General features: G+C 38.3%; 3 protein-coding genes across 3 annotated transcripts; 1 reads left to right on the forward strand and 2 right to left on the reverse strand.

Annotated features, from left to right (window-relative positions):
• Positions 1-8: 8 nt before the first annotated feature.
• Positions 9-25,221, reverse strand: otop2 (otopetrin 2). The gene is made up of 9 exons (XM_079887110.1): positions 25,167-25,221; positions 8,405-8,509; positions 6,697-6,769; positions 5,875-6,190; positions 5,108-5,244; positions 4,974-5,032; positions 3,805-3,953; positions 1,952-2,772; positions 9-606 (listed from the first exon to the last, which is right to left on the reverse strand). Exons 1-9 carry the CDS (start codon positions 25,199-25,201, stop codon positions 436-438), a joined length of 1,866 nt encoding a protein of 621 aa, XP_079743236.1. The 5' UTR covers positions 25,202-25,221; the 3' UTR covers positions 9-435.
• On the forward strand, positions 9,678-19,736 carry ush1ga (Usher syndrome 1Ga (autosomal recessive)). Its single transcript, XM_079888058.1, has 3 exons — positions 9,678-9,924; positions 15,888-16,338; positions 16,979-19,736. Exons 1-3 carry the CDS (start codon positions 9,761-9,763, stop codon positions 17,786-17,788), a joined length of 1,425 nt encoding a protein of 474 aa, XP_079744184.1. The 5' UTR covers positions 9,678-9,760; the 3' UTR covers positions 17,789-19,736.
• Positions 22,496-23,926, reverse strand: amn (amnion associated transmembrane protein; the record flags this gene model as incomplete). Its single annotated transcript, XM_079865316.1, has 1 exon — positions 22,496-23,926. One exon carries the CDS (start codon positions 23,924-23,926, stop codon positions 22,496-22,498), a length of 1,431 nt encoding a protein of 476 aa, XP_079721442.1.
• Positions 25,222-25,269: the final 48 nt, after the last annotated feature.

The following is a 25,269-nucleotide window of genomic DNA, read 5'->3' on the forward strand; positions in this document are numbered from 1 at the left end:
CAAAAAACACGCTTCTCACTGTGTCACGTTTTTGACTTCATTTATTCATAATGAAGGAGAGCATCTGTAAAACAGGGGGAGTACAGCAATATACTCGTTTAATCTGGGTACATAGTGACCAGAATAAACACAAACTGGGAATGGAGAGGGCAAGATCTCCGGGATTAATTCCCGAGGATTTCACTGTAGTCACCTGTAACAGGGGCCATATCTCAGAACATATTTATTCACAATTAAAAAGGGATTTCAGTTGAACATGGTCTAAGATCTCCACACACACGCACTCACACTAACACATACACATCGTTGCGCTACCCAATAAAAATGTACAAAATATCGCTTTCAACTACACAAAAATATAGGCTACTATAAAAAAAATATACATATATTTTACAATGTGCATAAGCGCGTACAGTTCATAAGTGGTCCGCTGGTTTACGAGGTGAGGCAGACCTCGAACAGACTGGCCACCGAGTGCAACCGGTAGAAGATCCCGAACGGCATCCCGATGTTCACCACGACCGCCCACGTCTGAAACTCGTAAACGTCCGATCCGACGGTGTTGTCGAACTGAGGCCGGGCTCCGAAGGCAGGCATGATCCACAGCTGCAAAACAAACAAGCAACGTACAGAATTACAATATAAAACTGGTCTGACTTATGTTTTAAAGACACAAAAGTCTTAGACAAACCTATTTGGAATGAACAAAACTCCGATTTTTAATGCAGGCTTGTTAAAATGAAGCCGAATAAGACAAAAATATTGAGTAGAACCATTGATTTCTCCGCCTCCAGCTTCTTCTAAGGCCCTAAAATTGGTTATTTTGGGTTTTAGGCTCTGTTTACACCTGGTATTAAGATGTGTTTTGGTCCATCGGATCACGAGTGGACGAGGGAGACACATTCCCGTTTACACCTGGTGTTTTATTCCGTCTCTTTTGTCCACTTTCAAACACTTCTGTCCTGATTTCCTCGAGGGGAGGGTCGAATTTACATATGAATTTACATACGTCCAGAGACGACGGAAAAACACACTGAGAGCATCAGCTTTAGTTTCTGCTCTGACAGACACAAGACCAGCCGAACGCTGTGAGTGTGTGTTAGAAATCAGGAATGATGAGAGAACATTGTGTTTGGTATGATTTCATCTTCAAAACAAACTTGGTTCTTCAGCTGTCAAAGTTTAAACCCCGTCTGGCTAGAGCTCTTCCCATAATGTTCACGCATTAGATCGGTAGACGGCGAGAAGACGATCTTTTGTGGCTGTTCAAACACATTCGATCACATGAGCATTTACACTACAATTCGATCAAATGTGTTTTCAACTCTCTCTGGAAGTGGTGGAAAGTGGACAAGCTCAAAACGCTTTAGGCCCCGTTTACACCTGTATTTAGCGTCGTCCACTTGTGATCAGATCGACCAAAACGCATCTTAATACCAGCTGTAAATGGCCTAATTTATAGCTTTGTGTAACAAATAAATAATAATGTAATAGGAAATCTTTTCATATTCGTCATTCGGTGGCTCTGAATTGTCAAAACGCCTCTCAAAACGCTTGCTACGGATACGAAAAACGCAGATAATTGAACCCGATCCGAATTTGTTTATGACGGACGAAGATTCGGAGGCAGTGTGTAAACGCGATTGAGGTCGTATTTATTGTTTTTACGTGCGCAAATTTCGGACTCAGTGTTCAAGATCTTAACTCAATAAAAAGTATCAAGGGTCAGATACTTAAAATGACAATCTGTGAGGTAAACTAAACGCTATTGGCTGTTTGAAAAGGGGGCGGAGCCATTCAATATGTCCTGCCTTAGCTTCCTGTTTCAGTGGAAGTTACGTCAATGCATCAAACAAAGCTGCGCGTTTCAAGGCACTTCAGTGGGACTTTAAAGAAGAAATATGTGTATCCCCCCTAACAAAATAAAAAGCATCAAGGGTCAGATACTCACAATGACGTTGCAGAGCAACAGGAATGCGCAGATCTCCTTAATGACCCTCCTCTTCCAGGAGAGGCGACCCTGAAGGATCCCCAGCGGGATGGGAAGCGTGTGAGACGGGACGATCGAGCTGCTCCTCCTCTCCGGGTCTCTCTCTCTCACGGCCATGACGTTGGCGAACATGGTGCTCGTCTCCGTCTCCGTCTCGATGAACGGCTCCCGGTGGAGGCCCTTGATGAGGAAAGCGTTCTGTAGACACAGCTGGATCACGGTCAGGACAGCGCAGGCCAGGTTGAGCCCGTTCGTGTTCCCCATGACCCCTGACGCCAGAACCGCGACGATAATGAAGTAACAAATGAGGAACTGTCCTAGAGAGGCTCCCACGAGAAGCCCGACATCCAGACTCCTCGTTGGGTTCTTCCCCGACACTTGCTCCCTCTTATCCATGCGGAAAATCACACAGCCGATTAGACATGTGATGGACATGAGAATGATTGCGACTATGTTCATGATGTAATGCATTGTTAACGCTCTCTCAGTCTTTTTTGGGTCTTCTTTGGCCACGTCCACCTCGTAGACCACGAACGTCGCCAGACCCGCCACTAGGACGATCAGACCCGCCACTGGCCCGACGAGGACGTCCCACGGGCTGAAGCGCAGCTTGTGACTGTGGTGCTCGTCCATCTGCCGGCCCACGTTCTTCCACATGACGTAGGCCAAGGCGGAGGCGAAGAGGCTGTACTCAATGTTGAAGGGGTACAGGTAGTAAAAGCCCTTCTTGAAAACATCACACAAGTTATGGCTACACTTGCATTCGCTGTCTTCAGCACGACCTGAAAGAAAGACAACAGAGAACGTCAGAGAGATGCTCTACATATAGCCAAATTAAGCATATCAATCAGACAGTCGGCCCAGATCCGGCCCACATCCGGTACTTCATGCGTATACCGGATGTGGGCCGGATCAGGGGTCTCATTTATAAAGCTGTGCGTAGGATCCTTACTAAAAGTGTACTTGGACCCGAAAGCCAAAAATTAAGCATATCAATCAGACAGTCGGCCCAGATCCGGCCCACATTGGATTCAGCGTGTACCGGATGTGGGCCGGATCTGGGCCGACACTATGTTGCTGTCTGGGCAAGGAATGATGGTTTGATTAGGAATTGCAACTTTGCTAATGACAAACTTAAATGATCGTAATTTAATGGTAAAAAAAAACAAAAAAAAACTGTAAATTAGTTAACAGAAAGTTACTATATATACGGTGAATAACTGTAATAGATCTAACTGTACATTTTACAGTACAATAACATAAAATTTACAGTTTTTGGACGTGAAAAAGAACAAATCATTGTGAAAAACTGTAAATTGACATTCCCACAATTCCCGGCGTGACACTTCACGTTTGATGTATTTTTGTTGAAATAACTGTTTCTTCATAGTTTTTCTAATCAGTTATTAACATTAGGGTTTTATGTTACATGTAATGTTGTAAAATTAATGTTTGGTGTTTAGAGTTTGTGTGAATGACACTGAGCAGCTTCTATATATTAATATTAACTTTCTCAGCTTGAGATGAGCTTTGATTCATCATGTGACTCTCATCACCGCTGTGATTGGTGGTTGTCAGTGTATTACAATGATACACAACAGATATTAGCACTTTAATGTCGGTAAATTAACATTATATCAGATAATGACATACGTTTTTCTACTGTAAATTTAAGTCAAGTCTGTAAAACCTAAAATGCTGCTACCGTACTTTTTGACGGTAAATTTCTGGTAGCCGTTTTTTTTTTTTACCGTAAATTTAATGGAATTTGTTTTACAGTGTACTCAAGTCTCAAAAGTGTGCATGTCAAGCACCTTGTATGGTGACGTTGCCGCTGGGGCCGCTGTTTGAGGAACCATTGTACGAAGGGTCCATTGGAGCCACTGTTTGATGGAGCGACTCTTCAGTCACAGCCATCATCCACACCATGAGGTTCGTGGACAAGGTCAACATCAGGCCACATCTACAACAAGAGAGAGAGTAAATATCACTATACAGTAACACTAGAAGCATACATGAGTAGGTGTCCTATCAAAACCAAACATTTCCTTGAGCTAACTTTAAAATGTGTGCTCATTGCTTCACACAACTCTACAGTCAATGGTCTTGAAGTGTCGGTTACAGACAGATCGTTTCCTTCACGGATCTGAAAGGGCGTGATCATTTGCCTACATTTGTCAGACTTTCCTATTAATTTCCCTTCCTGACGAGACGAGGAGGTCAAGGTGGCAAAAGACAAGGAAATAAAATGACTAAACCATATAACAACCCAAACATTATCTTGAAACCACACTGATAAAAAATTAAAGTAAATGCTACGGAAAGAAACTAATGTAATTTCTACATGAAAAAAGTAAGTTCAGGGAAGGATAAAAAAAAGTAAATCCTATATTTGTACTCAATTCAAGCTTATCATTAAAGCGTAAATATCAACGATATAAAATGAAGTAAAACCAACTCAACTTTTCTAATACAAGTGTTCCCATCATGCACTGGGCCATGAATAATTAATAAGGTTGATACTCAAAAACGATCTATCGAATGTTATCGTCATTGTGTACCAAGTAGGGTTAGGTCTTTGTTGTCAAGTGCCATGTTACTTCTATTATGTAGATACATAATGGAGTTTATACAATATCTATTGTATTATTTACTTAGATGTTTCTAAGTAAAGCATACACTTTAAAAGTGTGTTTTAATTCAGTGTTATATTGTTTGAGTAAAAAAGTTAATTTTGTTAAATGTACTTAACTTAGTTAAGTAGATGTTAGTTAATTCTGTATGTGAAATTAAATATAATTAAGTAAAATTTACTTAATTACTTCAGTTAAATGTCAAATGAATGTTAAGTTCGATGTTTTACGTGATAATAACAGGTTATACAGAGCAGCAGCAGTAACATTTATGTATATAAATGTGTTAAAAATTGTTATGAGGATTTTATCAAGTAAAAAAGTACTTTTTTTTCAGTCCAAGGACTCACCGTGTGATGATCTGCTGTATCTGTACGCAGTCTTTGGCATGGACCCAGAGGACGTACGTCTGGAATATAGAGTATATTTTAATGATCTATAAACACAAGAATGAATAACCTAAAAGAGCAGAAGTTCTTCATACCTGGACGATGACAAACAGAGCTTGCACAACAGGGAAGGCGATCTTCACAGGCGAATCGCAGTGCATTCGACCCGCGTAATAAATGATCTTGAAGATATCCATGATTACACTGCAGATGCCAAACAGCACCAGTCCAGCTGATGAACACACAAGCACAGTATAAGCACTTGAGAATATACAGACCAACCAAAAGTTATTCAGATGCCAGATATTATTTGTGATATTTTTTTCTACTAGTAGGTGCAGGACACTATAGTTAATTTATGTAAAATAAAGTAAACTGTGACATATTATACCCAGAAACTCTTCATACAGTGACTACCAGAAACATTTATACTAATTTGGGGGCAAAAATGATTCAGACACTTTGACCTGACCATGTTTTGCTGGAGTGTTTTTTCTTTAATTGCTAATACTCTTTTTACACACAGACTGAACAAAATTAAGCATTGCTTGGTAATCGGTTGATCTAAACTGGTATTATCTAATTGTGTAGTTAAATTTAACAGCTGACAGATATTCAACATAATTCATCAACAGAAGGACGGACAAAACCAGTGAAATATCAACTGAGTCATATTTTAGTACTATTTTCTAAACTATAGCAAATAAACTGTGAGAAATGTTGATGATGTCTGAATAAATATTGGTTTGAGTGTAGATGTGAAAACATCCCGAATGTTCTTTCTGAAATCTTTAATTCAATTGAGTTTGCAGCCATTTTGTCAGAACCGGATTTGATCGTACGAATTAAGTGTTACTCGTACCTCTCAGCCAAACCGGTCCAGCATGACTGTCTTTGTAGAGAACCGCCCGGTACACCCGAGAAGTGTGGACTTTGTAGTAAACCATCCACACGGTGGTGACGATGACGAGTAAGATGAGGAAAATCAGGAGATGAGAAGAAGAGATCTGGATCTGGTTGAAGACACTCCCGCTCACGATGGCGATTCCCAGGAGGAGGATGTTTAAGGAGATGAACCCAGACAGAAGCCATCCCCAGTTTCGCCCCTTCTCTACTGTTTTTAACTTGCCGTGGGCAAGACCCGGGCCGGTGTGGTGAAGTGCCGTCTCTCCATGGCACTGTAGAAAAAAAAAATCAGTTAAATTTACAGTAAAAAAAAACGTCTGTCAGAAATTTACAGTAAAAAAAAAAAACGTCTGTCAGAAATTTACAATAAAAAAAACGTCTGTCAGAAATTTACAATAAAAAAAAAAACGTCTGTCAGAAATTTACAGTAAAAAAAAAGTCTGTCAGAAATTTACCGTAAAAAATACAGTTGCAACATTTTAGGTTTTACAGACTTAAATTTACGGTAAAAAAAGTTATTTCACTATGCGATATAATATAAATTTGTGGAAATTGTGGGAATGTCAATTTACGTTTTTATTACTGTAAATTATGCAATGACTTTCCATTTCACCTCCAAAAAACGGTAAATTGAACGATATTTTACTGTAAAAAATTACATTAAATGTACGGTTTGATCAATCACCGTATATATAACATGGAAACTTTCTGTTAACCAATTAATAGTTTTTCACCGTAAGCATTTTTTACTGTAAAAATCACGATCGTTGGTACTAACTTGGATGGTGGATATCTGGTTCTCGATGGCTTCAAGGTCTTCCTTGGTCGTCATGTTGATTGAGTTAGAAGAGCTGTCCACAAGAAAACACAAGAAAAGTTGCAATTGAGTCCAAGTTGCAAAGAGTCTTCTGGATGTATGGAGTATGAAGCGTGTGAAGACCAGCTGTCAAGCCAAAGAGTTAGAAGAAGTCTAGCTTCCTCGAGCTCTTTAAATACTTGAACCCGCATCTAACCAATCACCTCCCCTTTCTTCTGCTTACGTCTAGTCCTGCGTCGGCCCCTCATCTGAAGGAGACCTGCATCCTCAAATCTGACCTGACAATATTGGAAATCTAAAAAGATTTAGCTTTGCTTGCACTGGACCAGAGCCAGCCAATGGTCCTTAGCTATTGTGATAACAGTGTTTAACAAGAGCGCTACCTGTACCACCTCCACTCTCTCAGTGTGTGTGTGTGTGTGTTTGGTGACGGAGGAAACGTGAAGTTCTGATCAGACACCCTCACCCTTGAGTCATCAACAAATATTACGCTTTTATTTACCTCAGCCATATCTGTTTTCAAAATATTAAGCCTTTATTTACTCTGCTTTTCCGGATCAGTGCGATATTGAGCCTCACCCAATTTCATTGTAAATTTGTGAGTACAGTTATACAGTTTGAGATGAATTGTGCCATTGTTTCTTTTGTGACCTATGAATGCTATGCATTAATGGCGATTATTAATGTTAACACCACGCACCAATATTTAAAGCAGCATTATTATTCATGCTTAGGTGGTTGGTATTTATATATTCACATTTAATCATTTTACAGGCTCTTTTATTCAAAGCGACTTGCAACGATATTAGCAAGATCTGCAACACAGCATTTCTAGAGTAAACATGGTACACACTGTAATAAGCGAGCAATAAGTTATGACAACATATGTTTTTACGGTAACATTTTACAATAAGGTTAATTTGTTAACATGAACTAAGAATGAAAAAGCATTTATTAATCTTAGTTAATATTAATTTCAACATTTACTAATACATTTTTAAAATCAAAAGTTGTATTTGTTAACATTAGTTAATGCACTGTAAACTAACATGAACAAACAATGAACAGCTGGATTTATATCAACTAACATTAACAAAGAATAATAAATACTGTAACAAATGTATTGCTCATTGTTAGTTCATGTTAGTAAATACATTAATGTTAACTAATGAACCTTATTGTAAAGTGTTACCGTTTTTACATTGCTTTAACTCATCATTTTTTAAAGTTATACAAGATTCAACTCAATTTATTTAAGTCAGATTAGTGTAATTTATGTTGAAATGACTTAAAACATCCAATTTGATTGTACTTAAAGAAAATTAAGGCGGCAGCTTTTTTACAGTGCAAAAGCTATAGAAAAAAGAAAGAAAAAAAAAGTTACTACCTTCAATTTTTAAGTACAATCATTTTGGATGTTTAAGTCATTTCAACTTAAATTATGTTAAACTGACTTTAAAAATAAGTTGAATCTTGTATAACTTATAAAAAGTTGAACATTGCTTAACTTTAATAAGTTAAAGCGATGTAAAAAACATGTTGTCATAACTTAGCGACCATAACAATTTTTACAGTGTATTTGGCAGATACATTTATTAAATTAGCAAAAAGCACTTACAAGAGAGTAGTTGAACAAAAGTGACACGTTTAGTTAGTGTCCTCCACTTACCACGAGTAGGAACCGCTGGCCTTCTGAGGAGTGTGCCACTTCATGGCACATATATACACTCGCTGACACAGTGATTTACTGTAGTAATGCTGAAGGACCTGTAACCTGTCAGACACAACACACAGTACACAAATAATTAGAAACAAATGAACATCTAGGAGGACAATGTGCAATTAAATAATAAATCTTCAAACATCAGTGGATCTGTGTATGATAATGCCACAGAATACGGGACATCATGAAATAAATGCCATGCAAATATAACCCCAATAAATAACATTATGCACTTATTGATTGAGGTGTCAATGCCCGGTAGGAACTCACAGAGGTTATATATGTATAATTCCTTACATTTAAAAGTGTAACAACATTAATGTGAAGAAAATAACGTCTAATTTAATGTGCATCAGTATTTCATGTTAAAGCATGAATATTCCGTTAATATTTGGCCACAAAATAAAGATATGAAATCAATATTTGCATAACAAAATATCAAAGCAAGAGCATGAACACACTTTCCATGCTAAACATTTCACACACACACACACAAAAGGTTTGAAATATACAATATTGTATATTTCAAACTTTTGTGTGTGTGTGTGAAATGTTTAGCCTAAAAAGTGTGTTCATTGGGTTCATATATAAATCTAATAGCACGTGGTTTGATGCATTATTTGCACTTCTTACGTTTGGGGGCCACTTTAATTGAATATAAATGAACTAATAATCTATTAAACAACATAATAGTTTTGCTTAATGCGGCATATGAATATATGTGTGTATGTTTTGAGAGCAGGGCTCTTTTGCAAGAAAGTCTGGTTTCACTTTGTTTTGATGGTCCCTTTAACACATTCTGTGGTCTACTAACTCTCATTAGAGTATTAATAGAGTATTAGGAGGAGACTGGTATGGTAAATATGTTTATCATGTGTTGTAGATAAACATTAAAGGACACTAGAACACAACAACATGTACTTGCAAAGTTGTTTATAGTCAGTAGAAAGTGTTTGGAGGAGCATCACAATAAAGAGTGTGCAGATATTACGCAGATTGTCGACTAATACTGTGACTGATAGTTGACATGAAGTTACTTGAATGTTCAAAAGGGACCATCAAAATACAGTGTTACCGAAAGTCTTTCTTTAATCAGATAATATATTATTTAAATCCCAAATGGGGAAAAAGATTGCTTTTTGCGAGGACTGAGTCGAAGCCACTCCCTCACGAGAGGCGCGCGCGTCCTACGTGTCCTTGGAAACTCCGCGCGCCTCTCGCGCGCAACACGGGTTCAGACCTGAAGCACCGCGCGCGCGTGGAGGAGTGAAAGAGTGATGGAGGCTGAGGTTCGAGATCACCATGAATGACAAATACCACAAGGCAGCTCGAGATGGGTACCTCGACCTGCTGAAGGAAGCGACGCGCAAGGACCTGAACGCGCCGGACGAGGATGGCATGACGCCCACGCTATGGGCCGCGTACCACGGCAACCTCGACGCGCTGCGGATGATCGTCGCGAGAGGGTAAGACTGCGCGTCATGGCCCGCGTTTACACTCACATTCATGAACTGGGTTAGTCCGTAACTTTAGCTGAAGTCTTTAGCCCGCATGTTTGCGTGTGTGTGAGAGGTGTCACGCAGGAACCGGCATTACTGGCCACAGTCATAATATCATCACCACAACCTAATGCAGGTGTCACGGCTGATTCTTCACCTCGCTTGATGATTTTATTGGGTTAATTGGGTGTGCAGTTCTCAATCTCCAATCTACTTCCTTAAATCTGTACTCGTGATGTTTATGGTGGTTTTATGTAATATTTCAGTTTGCAGAGGCCATTACTGAGGTCAGATTAACAGGACACCATAAATGGTTAGGTTTATTCACTGTACAACGTTATGCAAATTTGCCAGGCAACACTTTACAATAAGGTTAATTACTTAACATTAATTAGCATGAACTAATGCATGTATACAGCATGTTAATTTCAACATACTAATACTTTATTAAAATATTGTTAACATTAGTTAATGCACTGTGAACTAACGTGAGCTAACAATGAACAGCTGTATTTTTTATTAACTAACGTTAAAAAAGATGAATAAATACTGTAATAATAAATGTATTGCTTCATGTTAGTTAATACATGAACTAATGTTAATTAACCTTATTGTAAAGTGTTACCAGTTACCCCAAAACGTACTTCTGGTAACATATTAACTAACTGGATTTATTCAAGTCAAAAACATTATGTAAAACTGAATCTCAACACTTACTACATTTGATTACATCAATAAAAGTCATTTTTAAGAGTCAGATACTGTAGAATAAAAAAATCAACTGCACTTTATAATACTATCAAGCATGAAAACCAAATATTTATTGACAGAAGTATAGGCTATTATTGTTTTTGTTCTGGTATTTGTTGTTATTTCATGTTTTAGAGTCATCTGTTTTTGTCATCTTCTTGTATCATGTCTGTTTTTTTCTTCTTCTTCATGTTTTTAAGGGTAGTTCTAGTGATCTGCTTTTGTAATGGTATGTTTTTACCTTTTTTTTTATTTATTTATTTTTTTTTTTTAAGTTTTTCAGTTCCTGTAGTTCTAGGGATCTGCTTTGGTACTGACATTTTTGCAGTGTTTTTTGAGTTCCTGTAATTCTAGTGATCTGGGTTTTTTTTATAGTATTTTCTCCTGGTTTTTAATGCTTTTCAGTTCCTGTAGTTCTACTGATCTGCTTTTGTAATAGTATTTTTTAGCCATTTTTCCCCAAGTTTTTCAGTTCCTGTATTTCTAGTGATCTGCTTTTGTAATGGTATGTTTTTACACATTTTTTTAAAAGTTTTTCAGTTCCTGTAGTTCTAGGGATCTGCTTTTTTTTATTATAGTATTTTCTCCTGTTTTTTTATGCTTTTCAGTTCCTGTAGTTCTAGTGATCTGCTTTTGTAATGGTATGTTTTTACAAAATTTTTTCAAGTTTTTCAGTTCCTGTAGTTCTAGTGATCTGCTTTTTCAATAGTATTTTCTGCCGGGTTTTGTAATGCTTTTCAGTTCCTGTAGTTCTAGGGATCTGCTTTTGTAATGGTATGTTTTTACAAAAAATTTTTTCAAGTTTTTCAGTTCCTGTAGTTCTAGTGATCTGCTTTTGTAATGGTATGTTTTTACAATTTTTTTTCAAGTTTTTCAGTTCCTGTAGTTCTAGGGATCTGCTTTTTTTTATTATAGTATTTTCTCCTGTTTTTTTATGCTTTTCAGTTCCTGTAGTTCTAGTGATCTGCTTTTGTAATGGTATGTTTTTACAAAATTTTTTCAAGTTTTTCAGTTCCTGTAGTTGATCTGCTTTTTCAATAGTATTTTCTGCCGGGTTTTGTAATGCTTTTCAGTTCCTGTAGTTCTAGGGATCTGCTTTTGTAATGGTATGTTTTTACAAAAAAATTTTTTCAAGTTTTTCAGTTCCTGTAGTTCTAGTGATCTGCTTTTGTAATGGTATGTTTTTACAATTTTTTTTCAAGTTTTTCAGTTCCTGTAGTTCTAGGGATCTGCTTTTTTTTATTATAGTATTTTCTCCTGTTTTTTTATGCTTTTCAGTTCCTGTAGTTCTAGTGATCTGCTTTTGTAATAGTATTTTCTGCCGGGTTTTGTAATGCTTTTGAGTTCCTGTAGTTCTAGTGATCTGCTTTTGTAATGGTATGTTTTTACAATTTTTTTTCAAGTTTTTCAGTTCCTGTAGTTCTAGGGATCTGCTTTTTTTCTCATGCTTTTGAGTTCCTGTAGTTCTAGTGATCTGTTTTTTTTATTATTATTATTATCATAGTATTTTCTCCTGTTTTAATTTTGTCATGCTTTTGAGTTCCTGTAGTTCAAGTGATCGGTTTTTGTAATGGTATTTTTTGCCGATTTTTCCCCCCATGTTTTTGAGTTCCTGGTTCTAGTTATCTGTTTTGTACTAGTAGTTATTGCAGTTTTTTCTTCATATTTTTGAGTTCCTGTAGCTCTAGTGATCTGTTTTTATACTGGTATTTATTGCTGGGTTTTTTTTTCATGTTTTTGAGTTTTTCCTGTAGCTCGACTGGGAGAGCATGCTGTTAGCAACACCAAGGTTATAGGTTCGATTCCCTGTTAATGTATGGGCTCATTAAACATTTATACCTTGACTGCACCTTAAGACGGATATACAGCCCTTGATACTTCTTTGTGGCCCTTATTTGTTTGCGGTGTCATTTGAGTTGTTTTATCACTAAGGATCCATTAACAATTCTACATGATTTGATCTAAGGCCACTCTGTTTAATGCCGATAGAAGGCAGATAAAAGCGAAACACACAAAAGCTTTCATTAGAGCTGACCTGGTTTCCTATAGTGGCCCTTTATAAAAGCTCTTAATTGTCAGAAGTTCTCCCAGTCCTGAATGGATAATCGGATTCTTTGACCATTGAAAGCCACTGTGATCTCCACATGAAGCAAAGCAAACATCGCTTTTCTGTATTAGTGCCAACTTATGCCCGTGCACACATAGGGATTCAGTAATTAATCCTTTCATTTGGGTGTTTCATTTTCAATGCACCGCATGGATCACCTGAAGCATGAATTCCCACGATAATGCCCAGAAAAAAAGGTTTTCAAGAGGTTGTTAGTGCATTACAGTACATGAGAACAGAGTTTGTGACTCATAAAGATTCATGCTATTAGAAGTTGCCAAGAAAAGGGACCATAAAATGATGGTAAAAATAGTAATGCCAGTAAGAATGGACATTTATGGGTGGTGGGGATCATATAGCAGTCATTTGTTAGGAGATAGCATATGATATTATATAATAGTCCTGTTCCAGTATGTTAAAATGTTCTGACTGTCATACATCTTATTATCTGACAGTATTAGTGGGATAAAAATGACAGTTCATAACTCACACAAGACATCTGCAGTACATGTCTGATTGTTTTGGATAAGGATCTATAGGGGTCTCTTATTTTATAGGGCAATACATGCATGTGATAAAATAAGTGATGGAAGTATTGGCATGCAAAAAATCAAGGTCAAGCAGGTTAGCGGGTCATAATCCGAATTCTGGCTTGACCCAGTACAGCACACGGCTCCCTTTGCTGACTGTGAAAACCTTGCAGCTTTTCTCATCCATAATGCATCTCTGCAAGGCTTCACCTGTCACCCATTAAATATGAATTAGGCTCAGCCAGCACTAGTTATAGAAAACACAGAGAGATACAGCTTAACTGTATTGTGAAAATTATATTATATTATCATGCTTTTTAATTGCCCTATATTGCACTGATACTTTTTAAAATAATATATTAAAAATGTATTTGTGTGCATCATTCGTATAAATTTCAACAGCTCAGTTAAAGAAGAAGAAATAAATCAACTCAAACTCTAAAACTAGCATGTTTGAGTGCAGTCTAAGGAGGGGTTTTACTGCCCAAAAGTAAAGCAAAGTTTCAATCTGAGTTTAATTTCAAGCAATCCAATTATCATATCGTAATGCATCCCATTGTATTGAGTCATAATCCAAAGTGCATCATATAGCGAGTACTTATAACATCCATGCCGAGCTCTAATGGAAATGTGTGATCATGTCTAACAGAGAACTTGATGCAAATGATCATTTTATAGAGTTTGTAGATATTTCAACAAAACACTTCAATAAACCAGAGTTGTGCTTAAAATGCATTTTCTGGACGGAATAGAGAAAAGTATGTCGTTTCTAGCGGTCAAATGATGGCATGTTGTGACATTATAATTCAGAAATCAGCTTCTTTGTTGATCAGGCCTGTGGTTATGCAGGAATTTAGTGTGACATCACCTGAGCAACTATCATTCTCCCTAGTAAGGAGACACCTAGTTAGTTGCTCTTATTCAGGCGGGAGATCATGTTACAGATCCAGTGCTCTGGGTCGGCATTAGCAGTCTCCGGATTACTGGCTTATATAAGAAAACATACTAAGATTTGCTTTATGGGATTGTTTTGCGTTATATAACACACCTGTTTGCTCTTTTATGACATTTGATGATTTTAGATATCACATGTGCTGAGCTGGTTGTTTCGGTTTCATAGACCTATGCATTATTCACTGGCCTTCATGGATGACAAGCCAGTGCTGAAAACATAATCAAAAAATCATGGGATTGCCAGTGTGGTCTCAGCTATTCTTGGGGGTATAAAACAAGTGATAATGACAGACATATCCAGTTTCATCTAACACATGAAAGTGTGAATTATGTTGCCATGCTATGTATTAGATATAACCAGGGTTTAAAATGAACACCCGCAAAATGCGGGTAAAGATCAACTGTGGCGAGTAAATTTAACGTGTTACTTATATTGTTCACTCACTTTGCTGGGGAAGTTCGTGTAAGCCAAATCTGCCAGATTTAGAGCAAATACTCGTGAGTCCTCATGATATATTAAATACAGTGTATTGCGCAGAATCTGCTCATATCTGGCTTACTTGAACACACACGTCACTACACAACAGATAACGGCATTTGCATTGAAGCAATAGAGAAGATTAAAGAGCATTTGGTGAACAGAAAAGACATTGTTATTTACCAACATACTATATTTTTCTGATGTTTTTTGTACTGTGTTGATCCGTCCACTTAAAACACATTTATGGTGAAAAGGATGAAAGAGGAAGAGGAGAAGATGCTGGATGACAGGATTTTGTTCGAATAAGAATTTATGAAATCCAAATTTTATATTTATATATACAGTCAAACCAAAAATGTATTCAGACACCTTCAACGTTTCTCACATTATCAGAGTTTATTTGCTATAGTTTAGAAAATGGTAATCAAATATGACTCAGAATCAGTTGATATTTCACTGGTTTTGTCCGTCCTTCTGTTGATGAATTATGTTGAATATCTGTCAGCTGTTAAATTTAACCACACAATTAGATAATACCAGTTTAGATCAACCAGTGACCAAGCAATGCTTCATTTTGTTCAGTCTGTGTGTAAAAAGGTCGAATTAGCAATTAAAGAAAAAACACTTCAGCAAAACATGATCAGGTCAAAGTTTCTGAATCATTTTTGGTCCCAAATTTGTATAAATGTCACTGGTAGTCACTGTATGAAGAGTTTCTGGGTATAATATGTCACAGTTTACTTTATTTTGCTCTCCACACTTACATACTGTAAATTACTATAGTGTCCTGTACCTACTAGTCAAAAAATGAAAAAGTGAGTGACAAAGTTAATTTCAAACCCTGTATATAACTTATATCATAGGGTCAGGGGTGCCCAATCCTGTTCCTGGAGATCTAACTACCTGAAGACTTCAGATCCAGCACACCTGTCTGTAATTATCAAGTGCTCCTGGAGATCTTAATTATCTGGTTCAGTTGTGTTTGATCAGGGTTGGAGCTGAACTTGGCAGGAAGGCAGATCTCCAGTAACAGGATTACTAGTTTCATAAAGGTCACCGTTTTAAATGCCACACCTGATATGGATCTCTATCCCGGCTCTACTTTCAGGGGGAACCCAGACAAGTGTGACATATGGGGGAACACGCCACTCCACCTGGCCGCCTCCAATGGCCATCTCAACTGCCTGTCCTTCCTGGTGTCGTTTGGTGCCAATGTTTGGTGCCTGGACAACGATTACCACACGCCTTTGGACATGGCCGCCACCAAGAACCACATGGATAGTGTGCGCTATCTGGACTCCATCGCTGCCAAGCAGACGGCGCTCAACCCCAAGCTCGTGAGCAAACTGAAGGACCGGGCTTTCCGTGACGCCGAACGGCGCATCAAGGAGTGTGTTAAACTGCAGCAGAAACACCGGCGGCGTATGGAGCGCAAGTTTCAGAGAGAGACAACCGAAGCTTCGGTTTCGGACGCCATGAGCTTCTCCAGCTACGCCAGCAGCACCTTGAGTCGCAAGTTACACCACTTCAGCACTGCCACTAATGTGCCATACTCCCAGGTCAGACACTCTCAGATCGCTCTTCGATGGTTATTGATGTTAGTTACAAGCCACAGTCACTGAAGCAAATTTTTACCCAACTTTGTCACTCTAGGCTAGCGATTTTCAATACTTAAAGTCCCCCTGTGGTGAAAATCAAGTTTTTAATGTTGTTTATACATCTATGTGTTGTTTTTAATGTGCTTTAAGACAAATAATGTGTAAATTCATAAGTCGACAGCATTGCTGAGTGTTTTCTCCTTAAAACTGCCGTGAACCAAAGACAGTCTCAAAAACACGCTTTGAAATCGCTGGTGTTTCTGATGTCACAAACTACCTTGTAACCAATCAGATCAACGTGTGATCGTCAACGAGTGGATCTTTGAGCTGAGTGAGTGAGTGGAGGCGGGGTTCATTTGCATATTCATAGAACCACGCATACTAAATGAGGCAAGGGTGTAGAGTTACATTCAAGCTATTTTAAGACAAGTAGATTTATTTTACAGGAAAAAAACGTTTAAATATGTAATTTTGGTGATCAAAGATAAGTTTTAAGGGATAAGATTATTGACTACAGGGGGACTTTAAATATTTGATGTTAGTTACAAGCCACAGTCACTGAAGCAGATTTTTAACTCTTCTGCCAACTTTGTCGCTCTAGGCTACTCTCCACGCCACAGCCAGGGGCAAGACTAAAATCCAGAGGAAGCTTGAGAAGAAGAAGCAGCAAGGTGACGGGACATTCAAGATTTACGAAGATGGCCGGAAGAGTGTCCGCTCTTTGTCCGGCCTACAGCTAGGCAACGACGTCATGTTTCTGAAGCAGGGCACGTACGTCAACCCTAAGGACCGGTCTCGTCGCAACATCCGTGACATGTTCCCCAACGACAACGACGATACCGTTTCGCGTGCCATCAGTGAACCCGACCTGCATGGTCAAGATGTGGACTACTCAGAGATCAGCACCGACTCGGGCCACGACTCGCTCTTTAACCGTCCCGGTTTGGGCACAATGGTTTTCCGGCGAAACTACGTGAGCGGTGGACTTTTTGGCATCGGTAGAAGAGATGAAGGCAGTCTTGCAGGCAGCGATCGGGTCGATAATGTGCGCCTGCGCAGTCGAATGCATCGCGCACCCAGTTTAGATGACGATAGCATTGGCAGCGCCCATAGCCTTCAAGAGAGGAACGTGCAAGAGCTGCCTTGGGACGAGGTTGAGCTGGGACTGGATGACGACGACGAGCCGGAAACAAGCCAACTGGAAGTGTTCCTGGCCACTCAAAACATGAACGAGTTCATTCCCGTCTTCAAAAGAGAAAAGATCGACCTGGATGCCCTGCTGCTGTGCTCCGATGCCGACCTCAAGAGCATTCACATCCCGTTGGGACCGCGAAAGAAGATCATAGACGCATGCCAGCGCCGACTGGAGGCCATTGAGGAGCCCGGTTGCATAGAAGACACTGAGTTGTGAAGTTCTTCCATTATAGTCTTGTTATTACCTCAATGAATGTTTAAAGTTGAAGAATTGGTAAGAGTTTACAGAACCATTGTACACTTTATGTTTTTTTTTTGAAGATGGGAAAAGTTACTTTGTCAACATTTGGCCAATGAAACAATGCAGCAGAGATGCTAAAGAGACAGAAGCCTAAACTAAGGGTACGTTTACACGACAACGACACGCTTAAAATGGAGATGAAACACTATAGACTGAACACGTAATACGCATGTTCATGACGTTAACGTCTTAAAAGATTCGCGTTTTTGTTGTTTACACGGAGACCGTTTACAAAAACTTGCACTTTGAAACCCGTTTTCAAAAGTTTGCGTTTTCAGATGCCGTTGTCGTGAAAACAAACAGCCAAAACGCATAACAAGTTTTACGTTTTTAGTTGATAACGGTGTCGTGTAAACAGCCCCCAAGAGTGTCCAGTCCTGCTCCTGGACAGTCACCTTCCTGCAGAGTTTACCGCCAATGTAACCGGTCTTACTCGACCCAATTCAAGTGGGATTCGAACCGGCGTCTCTGGCATGGGAGGCGGACGCGCTAACAAGGACGCTAAAGAACAGTCGCTAGTGGGCCTTTTGAGACCAGGTGGTAGTGAGGCTCTTACTAGCTTGCTTCTGTTACACCAAAAGTCAAGTCACCTTCATTTATATAGTGCTTTTAACCATATAGATTGTTTCAAAGCAGCTTTACAGTGATAATGGGATATTAAAGCAACAGAGATTGGTTTTGGCTTTACAGCAGCTCTAGAATTAAGTTATTGTCCAGCTAAAGTTCGTTTTTGATTGATTCGCTTCCGTCGCAATTATCATTATTAACTTAGGGGCCACTTACACAACACCGTTTTAACTGGATACACCTGAAAACACCTGCTCGGAAGTTTCTAGTGATCCCAACTGATTTTAGCTAGCTCAGGAATGTTTAATTAGGGAAATGGAGCAGGATTGAACACCCTTGGCCTAAATCAACTCAAAATCAGGCAGAAATAAAAAACAACCTGTGGTATGAAGAAAGAGTCTCTTGTAATAATGCAATAAAACTTTTAAAGTGAAGGTTTATAGTGGGCCGATGTTGAAATAGCTGAAAGACCAGGCTATATTACCTCTGTAACTTGACACATACTGCGCAACATGCATAAAAATGGTAATTAAGTTCAAATGGTAATGGTTATCACGTGTCATGTGGCAAATGTAGAGAGCGAAAATGAGGTCACATCTCATTACACGCACTCTTAGTCTTATAATATTTCTGCCCCCATGGGGCATATTTCTCAGTGCCTGCACATTTCTATACAACATGTCATTTAAGACATAACTTTGTGTATATAATTTGACAAATGTTTCATAGTTCTTTGTTAGACAAGCGAAGATCAGTACATGGTGGTAATTGTAGCTTTGCTAGTCTTTTTATTTACACATAGGGAGATTTGAATACATGGATTAATGCAATCTTGATGTCAGTGTTGCTGTTGTGGGGACTGTATGTAGGATAAAAGCCTTTGTCTACACCCTCACATTATGTTACACATAATGTTTACATGTATCTGGCCATAACACGTTTTTTTGAAACACGAGTAATTGGATGAGTTGTGTGTGATGCATGGTTGAGTTGGCTTACACAGAGAGCCCTTTGTTGATCCTGCAGCTTTAACTCATTACCACGAGTCGTTTCGCTTATCACTACAGCAGTTTCTTTTGTTGATCTGTGAACTTTTTTGTTGATATTGTCAGTAAACAGGTTCACGCACAGGTCTGCAGTACAGCAGGTTCTTTAAAGTCCGTCTGTGATTGAGTTATTACATGATGTCTTCCTTTAATATTTATAACAGCCATGTTTTATAACGCATATACATCAACTTTATTTATGATGACATTTGCTGGTATGTAACTATTAAACAAATTCATAAACTTGCGATACTTTTTTGTGTGAAGTGTGGTTTTGTTTGTCTGATTGTTTGTTGAATAATGTGTTAACGTTTAAAATGGAGAATAGTCATTTTGTTAAGTATTAATGAACTTTAGCTATTGTTTCATACTACATGTATCCCCAACGAAAAGACTGTAAATGTCATGACTGTAAAAAGTAACAAATTTGTTATGAGCAATAACCTCAATGATCCCTACAGGATATATAATTATGCTAAATTTACAGTATATAATCAGAGCTGCCAACTCTCACGCATTCACCGTGAGACTCACGCGATTTACACTTTCCACACGCTCTCACGCCACACATCCACTTTCTCACGCGAAAAATCGCGAAGCAAAGAGGACACGGAGACCGACAGACTAGACAGAGCAGGTTAGTTATGATATAAAAAAATCTCAGCTCTCATATTCTGTAACTTTTATTACGAAATTCAAACAATAAATATCGTTTTGGCGCTTGTAAATGTTACGTGACAGATCCCTAGCGGCACGTGACCTGATCATCTCTAGCTAATAGGCTAGTTGAAAGATACAGTACAACTTACCGAAATGTATATTCCTCATACATAATATATCGAGCAATCAATCAAACAAAGGGGTCAATAAAACAGCTGGAGAACAATTATGTCATTTAATGTAACATTTACCTCAGGAAAGCCATTTAATGACCATAATAGGTTGGCTAGAAAAAAAGAGCCATATAGAGAGTATTTTGCTAAATATGTGTAGCCTACTATATTACATATTTATTATATTTTTACTTATATCATTAAATAAAGTTGTTATTATAAAAAAAAAAAAAACGCATTATATTTAATTTGAGTTATTTTTAACCTTAATACTGCGAGCTGATAGGGCTCTCTGAGTTGTTTTTTTCTTGAGAAAAATCAACGCCTATCTTGTGTACCTAATATTTATCTAAATGAGTCAATATTAAATCAAATCACAATAACTGAATTGAATTGAAAGAATAAAAAAAAGTGTAGCTTACCAGAAATTGTACCATGTAAACATTGTTTACACTAAACCTAATAAAATTCAGTTTAGTTACTAAAATGTTAGTGACAATCACAATACAGTTATTGTGATGCAATTTTTTTTTTACATCCCCCCAATCCCCCCTAATTTTGTATCTGTATGTCTTACTTATTTAACAATTTGACCAGATTCAGATCATCAACTCGTTAGAAGAGAGCTTCATTAACTGGACTGAGCATGTCAGATAAAAAAAGACATAAAAATGTGCAGCTGTGGTTCTCCAGATGTGGGCCGACTCTATGTTTCTGTCTAGGTATCTTTATTTTTAAGAGTGAATAATAGTATTAATCTATTGCTATCTATCAAACATGAAAGTTGTCACCTCAGAATCTGAGGTTTAACCTGATATTAATGACTTGTTTGTACAGACTGGCTTCTGCTGAGGAGAGCTTTCTTTGATATTTGAAAGGTAAATGTTGTGGCAACAAACTTCACATGGGATTATTGTATATAAACACTGGCAATTGCACATAGCATTATTTATTTATTTATTTATTCAAATGCAGGTTTGAGTTAAACTCCCAGAATTTAACCCGGATTTAAAAGAGTAATCAACACAATATTATAGCCAAAATATCAGATAACCATGGTTTTATTTTTTTATCACAAGAAATACCATTGTGTGGGATGAAAGTACATGAAATTTAGCATGTGTGAATTTTCCGTTTAAGCACTAAGTGAAACATAAATATTGTAAAATTAAAATAATATTGCATTTATTACATTTAAAATACAATATTACATTTGAAATACATTTATGTTATGCTAAGCACACTACAAATGCATTTATATATTTATGTACTTACTATAAATACCCTGCAATTGTACTGTTGGTATACGAAATTGTTATACTTAAAGTCTGCTAAACTGGAACAACTAATTTTGTGCTTAATGCACTTTAGTTATCCAGAAATAGTGCTGAAGTTCAACTAAAAATAAACTTAAGTGTATTTGATTGTGCTAAACTGTAACTATTGCAAGTATTAGGTACACATGCATTTAAACTATACAGAGATCATACTATCCTTACTAATAGTGATATTAAACACATTTAGGCATAATATTAAGAAATGTGCATTGTGCAATAAAGTTTAATTCAATTTATATTTGTAGTATACTTAGTATGAAATAAATGTATATTTAGTACATTTTGATATAGGGTTTTTTTTTTCACCAGGGTACATTTTCATTTAGTTATTGATTCAATTCTGCAGATTTAAACATCAGTGATTGTTAAAAAGCCTTATTTATTTATCTTTAAGAAATTGTCACATTCAGGTTATTTTTGTTATTTGATTGTGCTAAAGTGTAACTATTGCCAGTATACTTTAGGCACACTTTAAACATATTGCACTTAAAGACTGAGATTATAATATCCTTTCTAATAGTGATGTTAAACATTTTAAGGGTTGATATTAAGAAATGTGCATTGTGCAATAAAGTACTCCAAATAATGTTTAACTGTAATATTTACATCAGTAAGTCTCAAGCGTTATTAATGGATTTGTAGTATACTTAGTGTGAAATAAATGTATTTTAAATCATTTTTGGTATAGTTTTTTTTTTACTAGGGTACATTTTCATTTAGTTATTGATTTAACTCTGCAGATTTAAACATCAGAGATTGTTAAAATCTTTAATAAATCGTCACATTCAGGTTATTTTGTCAACACATCCTCAATCAGATAAGCTGAGACCACACCATGCATCATGCATTAAAATCAGTTTCATCATACACAGGATTGACGAAATGCACTCCCGAGTGGGTTAGGGTCACTGAGTTCACCATCTCTGTCCCGTACAGCCCCGGTACTTCTGGCATCATCGTCGGCTTGTCGAACATTGGGTTGTCGTAGCCCCGGTCCAACGGGCCACCAAGCTCCCCGACCTCGCCATTGTTCCTCCATTTACTGAAAGAGGGGATGCTAGGCATTTTGGGCATCGTAACAAAGCCACGCCGATAGAGGAGAACAACGCCTGCGAGTAAACCCAGTGCGATCAGGGATCCCAGAACGGCTCCGACCACCACTCCCGCGCTGTTTCCCGCCATTTCACTGCTACTCGCTCCCGATGACGCCTGGAAATCTGCACTGGTGATGCCGATGTTCGATCCGTGGTCGTGCACGTCCTTCACTATCTCACGAGCGAGACTCTCAGCCAGATTCCCGGCGTCTTGACCCGTTTCCCGATCCAGAAGCAGCACCTGTATCTCCTGGCTGGATCCGAAAGGAATCAACGATAGCAGCCTTTGCTCCTTTGAGACTTTCGACATGGCCATCTTTACAGTTTTGTATTTAGGCAGGTTGAGAAAGAGATGCAGGAGTCGATTACGATACGACTCAAAGTTGAAGTTCGAAGAGAATTGAACGTCCACGACGGCGCCGCAAACGTCGCAACAATGTCCGACTGGATGCAGGGGTTTCTTACACTCCAGTGGATCGCATTTCACGTTCGCGCAGATCTCGTTGCGATTCTTAGAGTTGTCGCAGATGCATCCCGTTATGTCAGCGCAACTTGATCCGCTAACGCTAACAAGTGAGGATCCGTGGAACTGGAGCCGGCCGAAATCTGACGATAAGTACTGGGAAAACTCAGAGCTGCTGGTGAACTTCTTCCCAAGAACAGACACGCTTTTCACCGGCACATCATGATCGCATGAGACGTCCACACGGAAAGAGGAGGCCTCTCGAAACACCACGTCGTCAAACTGGCACGGGACACTCTCCTCGTGGACGGAAAACTGATATGTTCCTCCGTGCAGGTCGTCGATAGAAGTCGCGGCTAACCACAGAGACGGGTCGAACCATTTCAGAGACTCAGGGTCTTTAAACTGTGCCGTGACTCCAGATCCACATCCGGGATCTCCTCCTTCTCTCACGGAAAACCCAGAACCAGACGCCAGGATCAGCTGTCCATCCACCGGCAAACTCATCCCAGTGAGAGTGTGAGACGTTTCCACGTACACCGACACTTTCCTCTGAGCTAGAAACACCACTTGGTCATTCCCGCAGGGAACAGAGCCTTTATCCCAGTTGGTTGCGTTCTCAAAATTGGTGTCTGGGATCCATTGCTTGTAGAGAGCACTGGCAAATGGATTTAAAATGCAAAGGAAAAGCAGGACGTTGTGTCGAAGAGCCATCGTGAGAGGAATGAGAAACACACAGAACGACCTTTGGTCTGACGCTAGCGGTGCGACCGTCACATGAGAGTCCAAGCTATAACTTGGTGAAAAATTCACAAGAGCTGTTTTGTCAGTAAAACATCTACTACGATGACGTTAAAGGCACACATTGGGATGACTGTGGAATATTTAATAGGCCAACTGTTGGACCTCTATTGCCTACTTCTAGCAGAAAAACATGACGTAGGGAAGGAGAGAAAATGCTTTCTTACCTTACCTCTCTCTCTCTCTCTCTCTCTCTCATTTCTTCTTAAATGCTACTTCAGTACTGAAAGACGCTGTGAGCCATTTCCACCATTTTGCTAACTTCGCCAGATTAGCCACTGACTAGTCCCATCACTACAACCACCAAAGACACGCCAGCCAATTCCATGCCAGAAAACCCAAACATGCAAAATGATTGACAGGCAAATTGTGTTTCTGATTGGCTGAAAAGTGCAGGATACTTCAGAGATGAAGTGTTTCTTCAAGCCATTTGATAAAACACACAGCACCTTGCAGGATAAGCGTATTAATTTACTATGATTAGTTCTCCAAGTTACCCTAGTACTGCCTGGGACATGTAAATAAAAAAAAAACACTTTCTCTCCCTCTCTTATATTGCTTATTACTCAGCACTAAAAAGCTTCTCTGTTACACAGATGTAGGCAGTAGGCTATAATCAGAAATTGAGGGATGGGGGATACGATCAAAATGTGTTAACCCTGTCATGCATCACTTTAATGAAAAACAATAGGCCTAATTTAGCAAATCTCAACTTCTTGATTTTTTGTAGCAAAATGTAACAATATTATATTATATTATACTATATTATATAAGTATGTCCAACTTTATCTGCATACAGTACTTGCTTTGGGCGAAAAATATGCTGGCCTAGCATATCTCAACTGCTTGATTGCTTGTATCTTAACAAAATGTAAACTATGTTATCACCCAGCTCTAGAGAAATGTATAAAACATGAAAATATTAAAATAATATGAACTTTAACATCATGATTTTCTGTAAAGCTGCTTTGAAACAATGTGAAAAGCACAATACAAATGAAGTGGACTTGACTAAAATAAGGGAATGTTGACTTTAAACAACGTACCAAGATTTAAGCAAAACTCTTTTCATCTTGGACTTTGTTGACCTTTTACTTTAGTTTCAGAACATCTTATCAGCTTTATTGTATATGTATTAGTTAAAATACAAAACCTTATGTTTGGGCAGGACCGGTGCTGAAACTGCATGAATGAAGACAGCGTTGTCACGTGATGTATGGTGTTTTTCTAACCGCCGCTAGTCAGATAATCGGCCA

The sequence above is a fragment of the Squalius cephalus genome (genome assembly GCF_949319135.1).
Source record: "Squalius cephalus genome assembly, chromosome: 1".
NCBI classification, from domain to species: Eukaryota; Metazoa; Chordata; class Actinopteri; order Cypriniformes; family Leuciscidae; genus Squalius; species Squalius cephalus.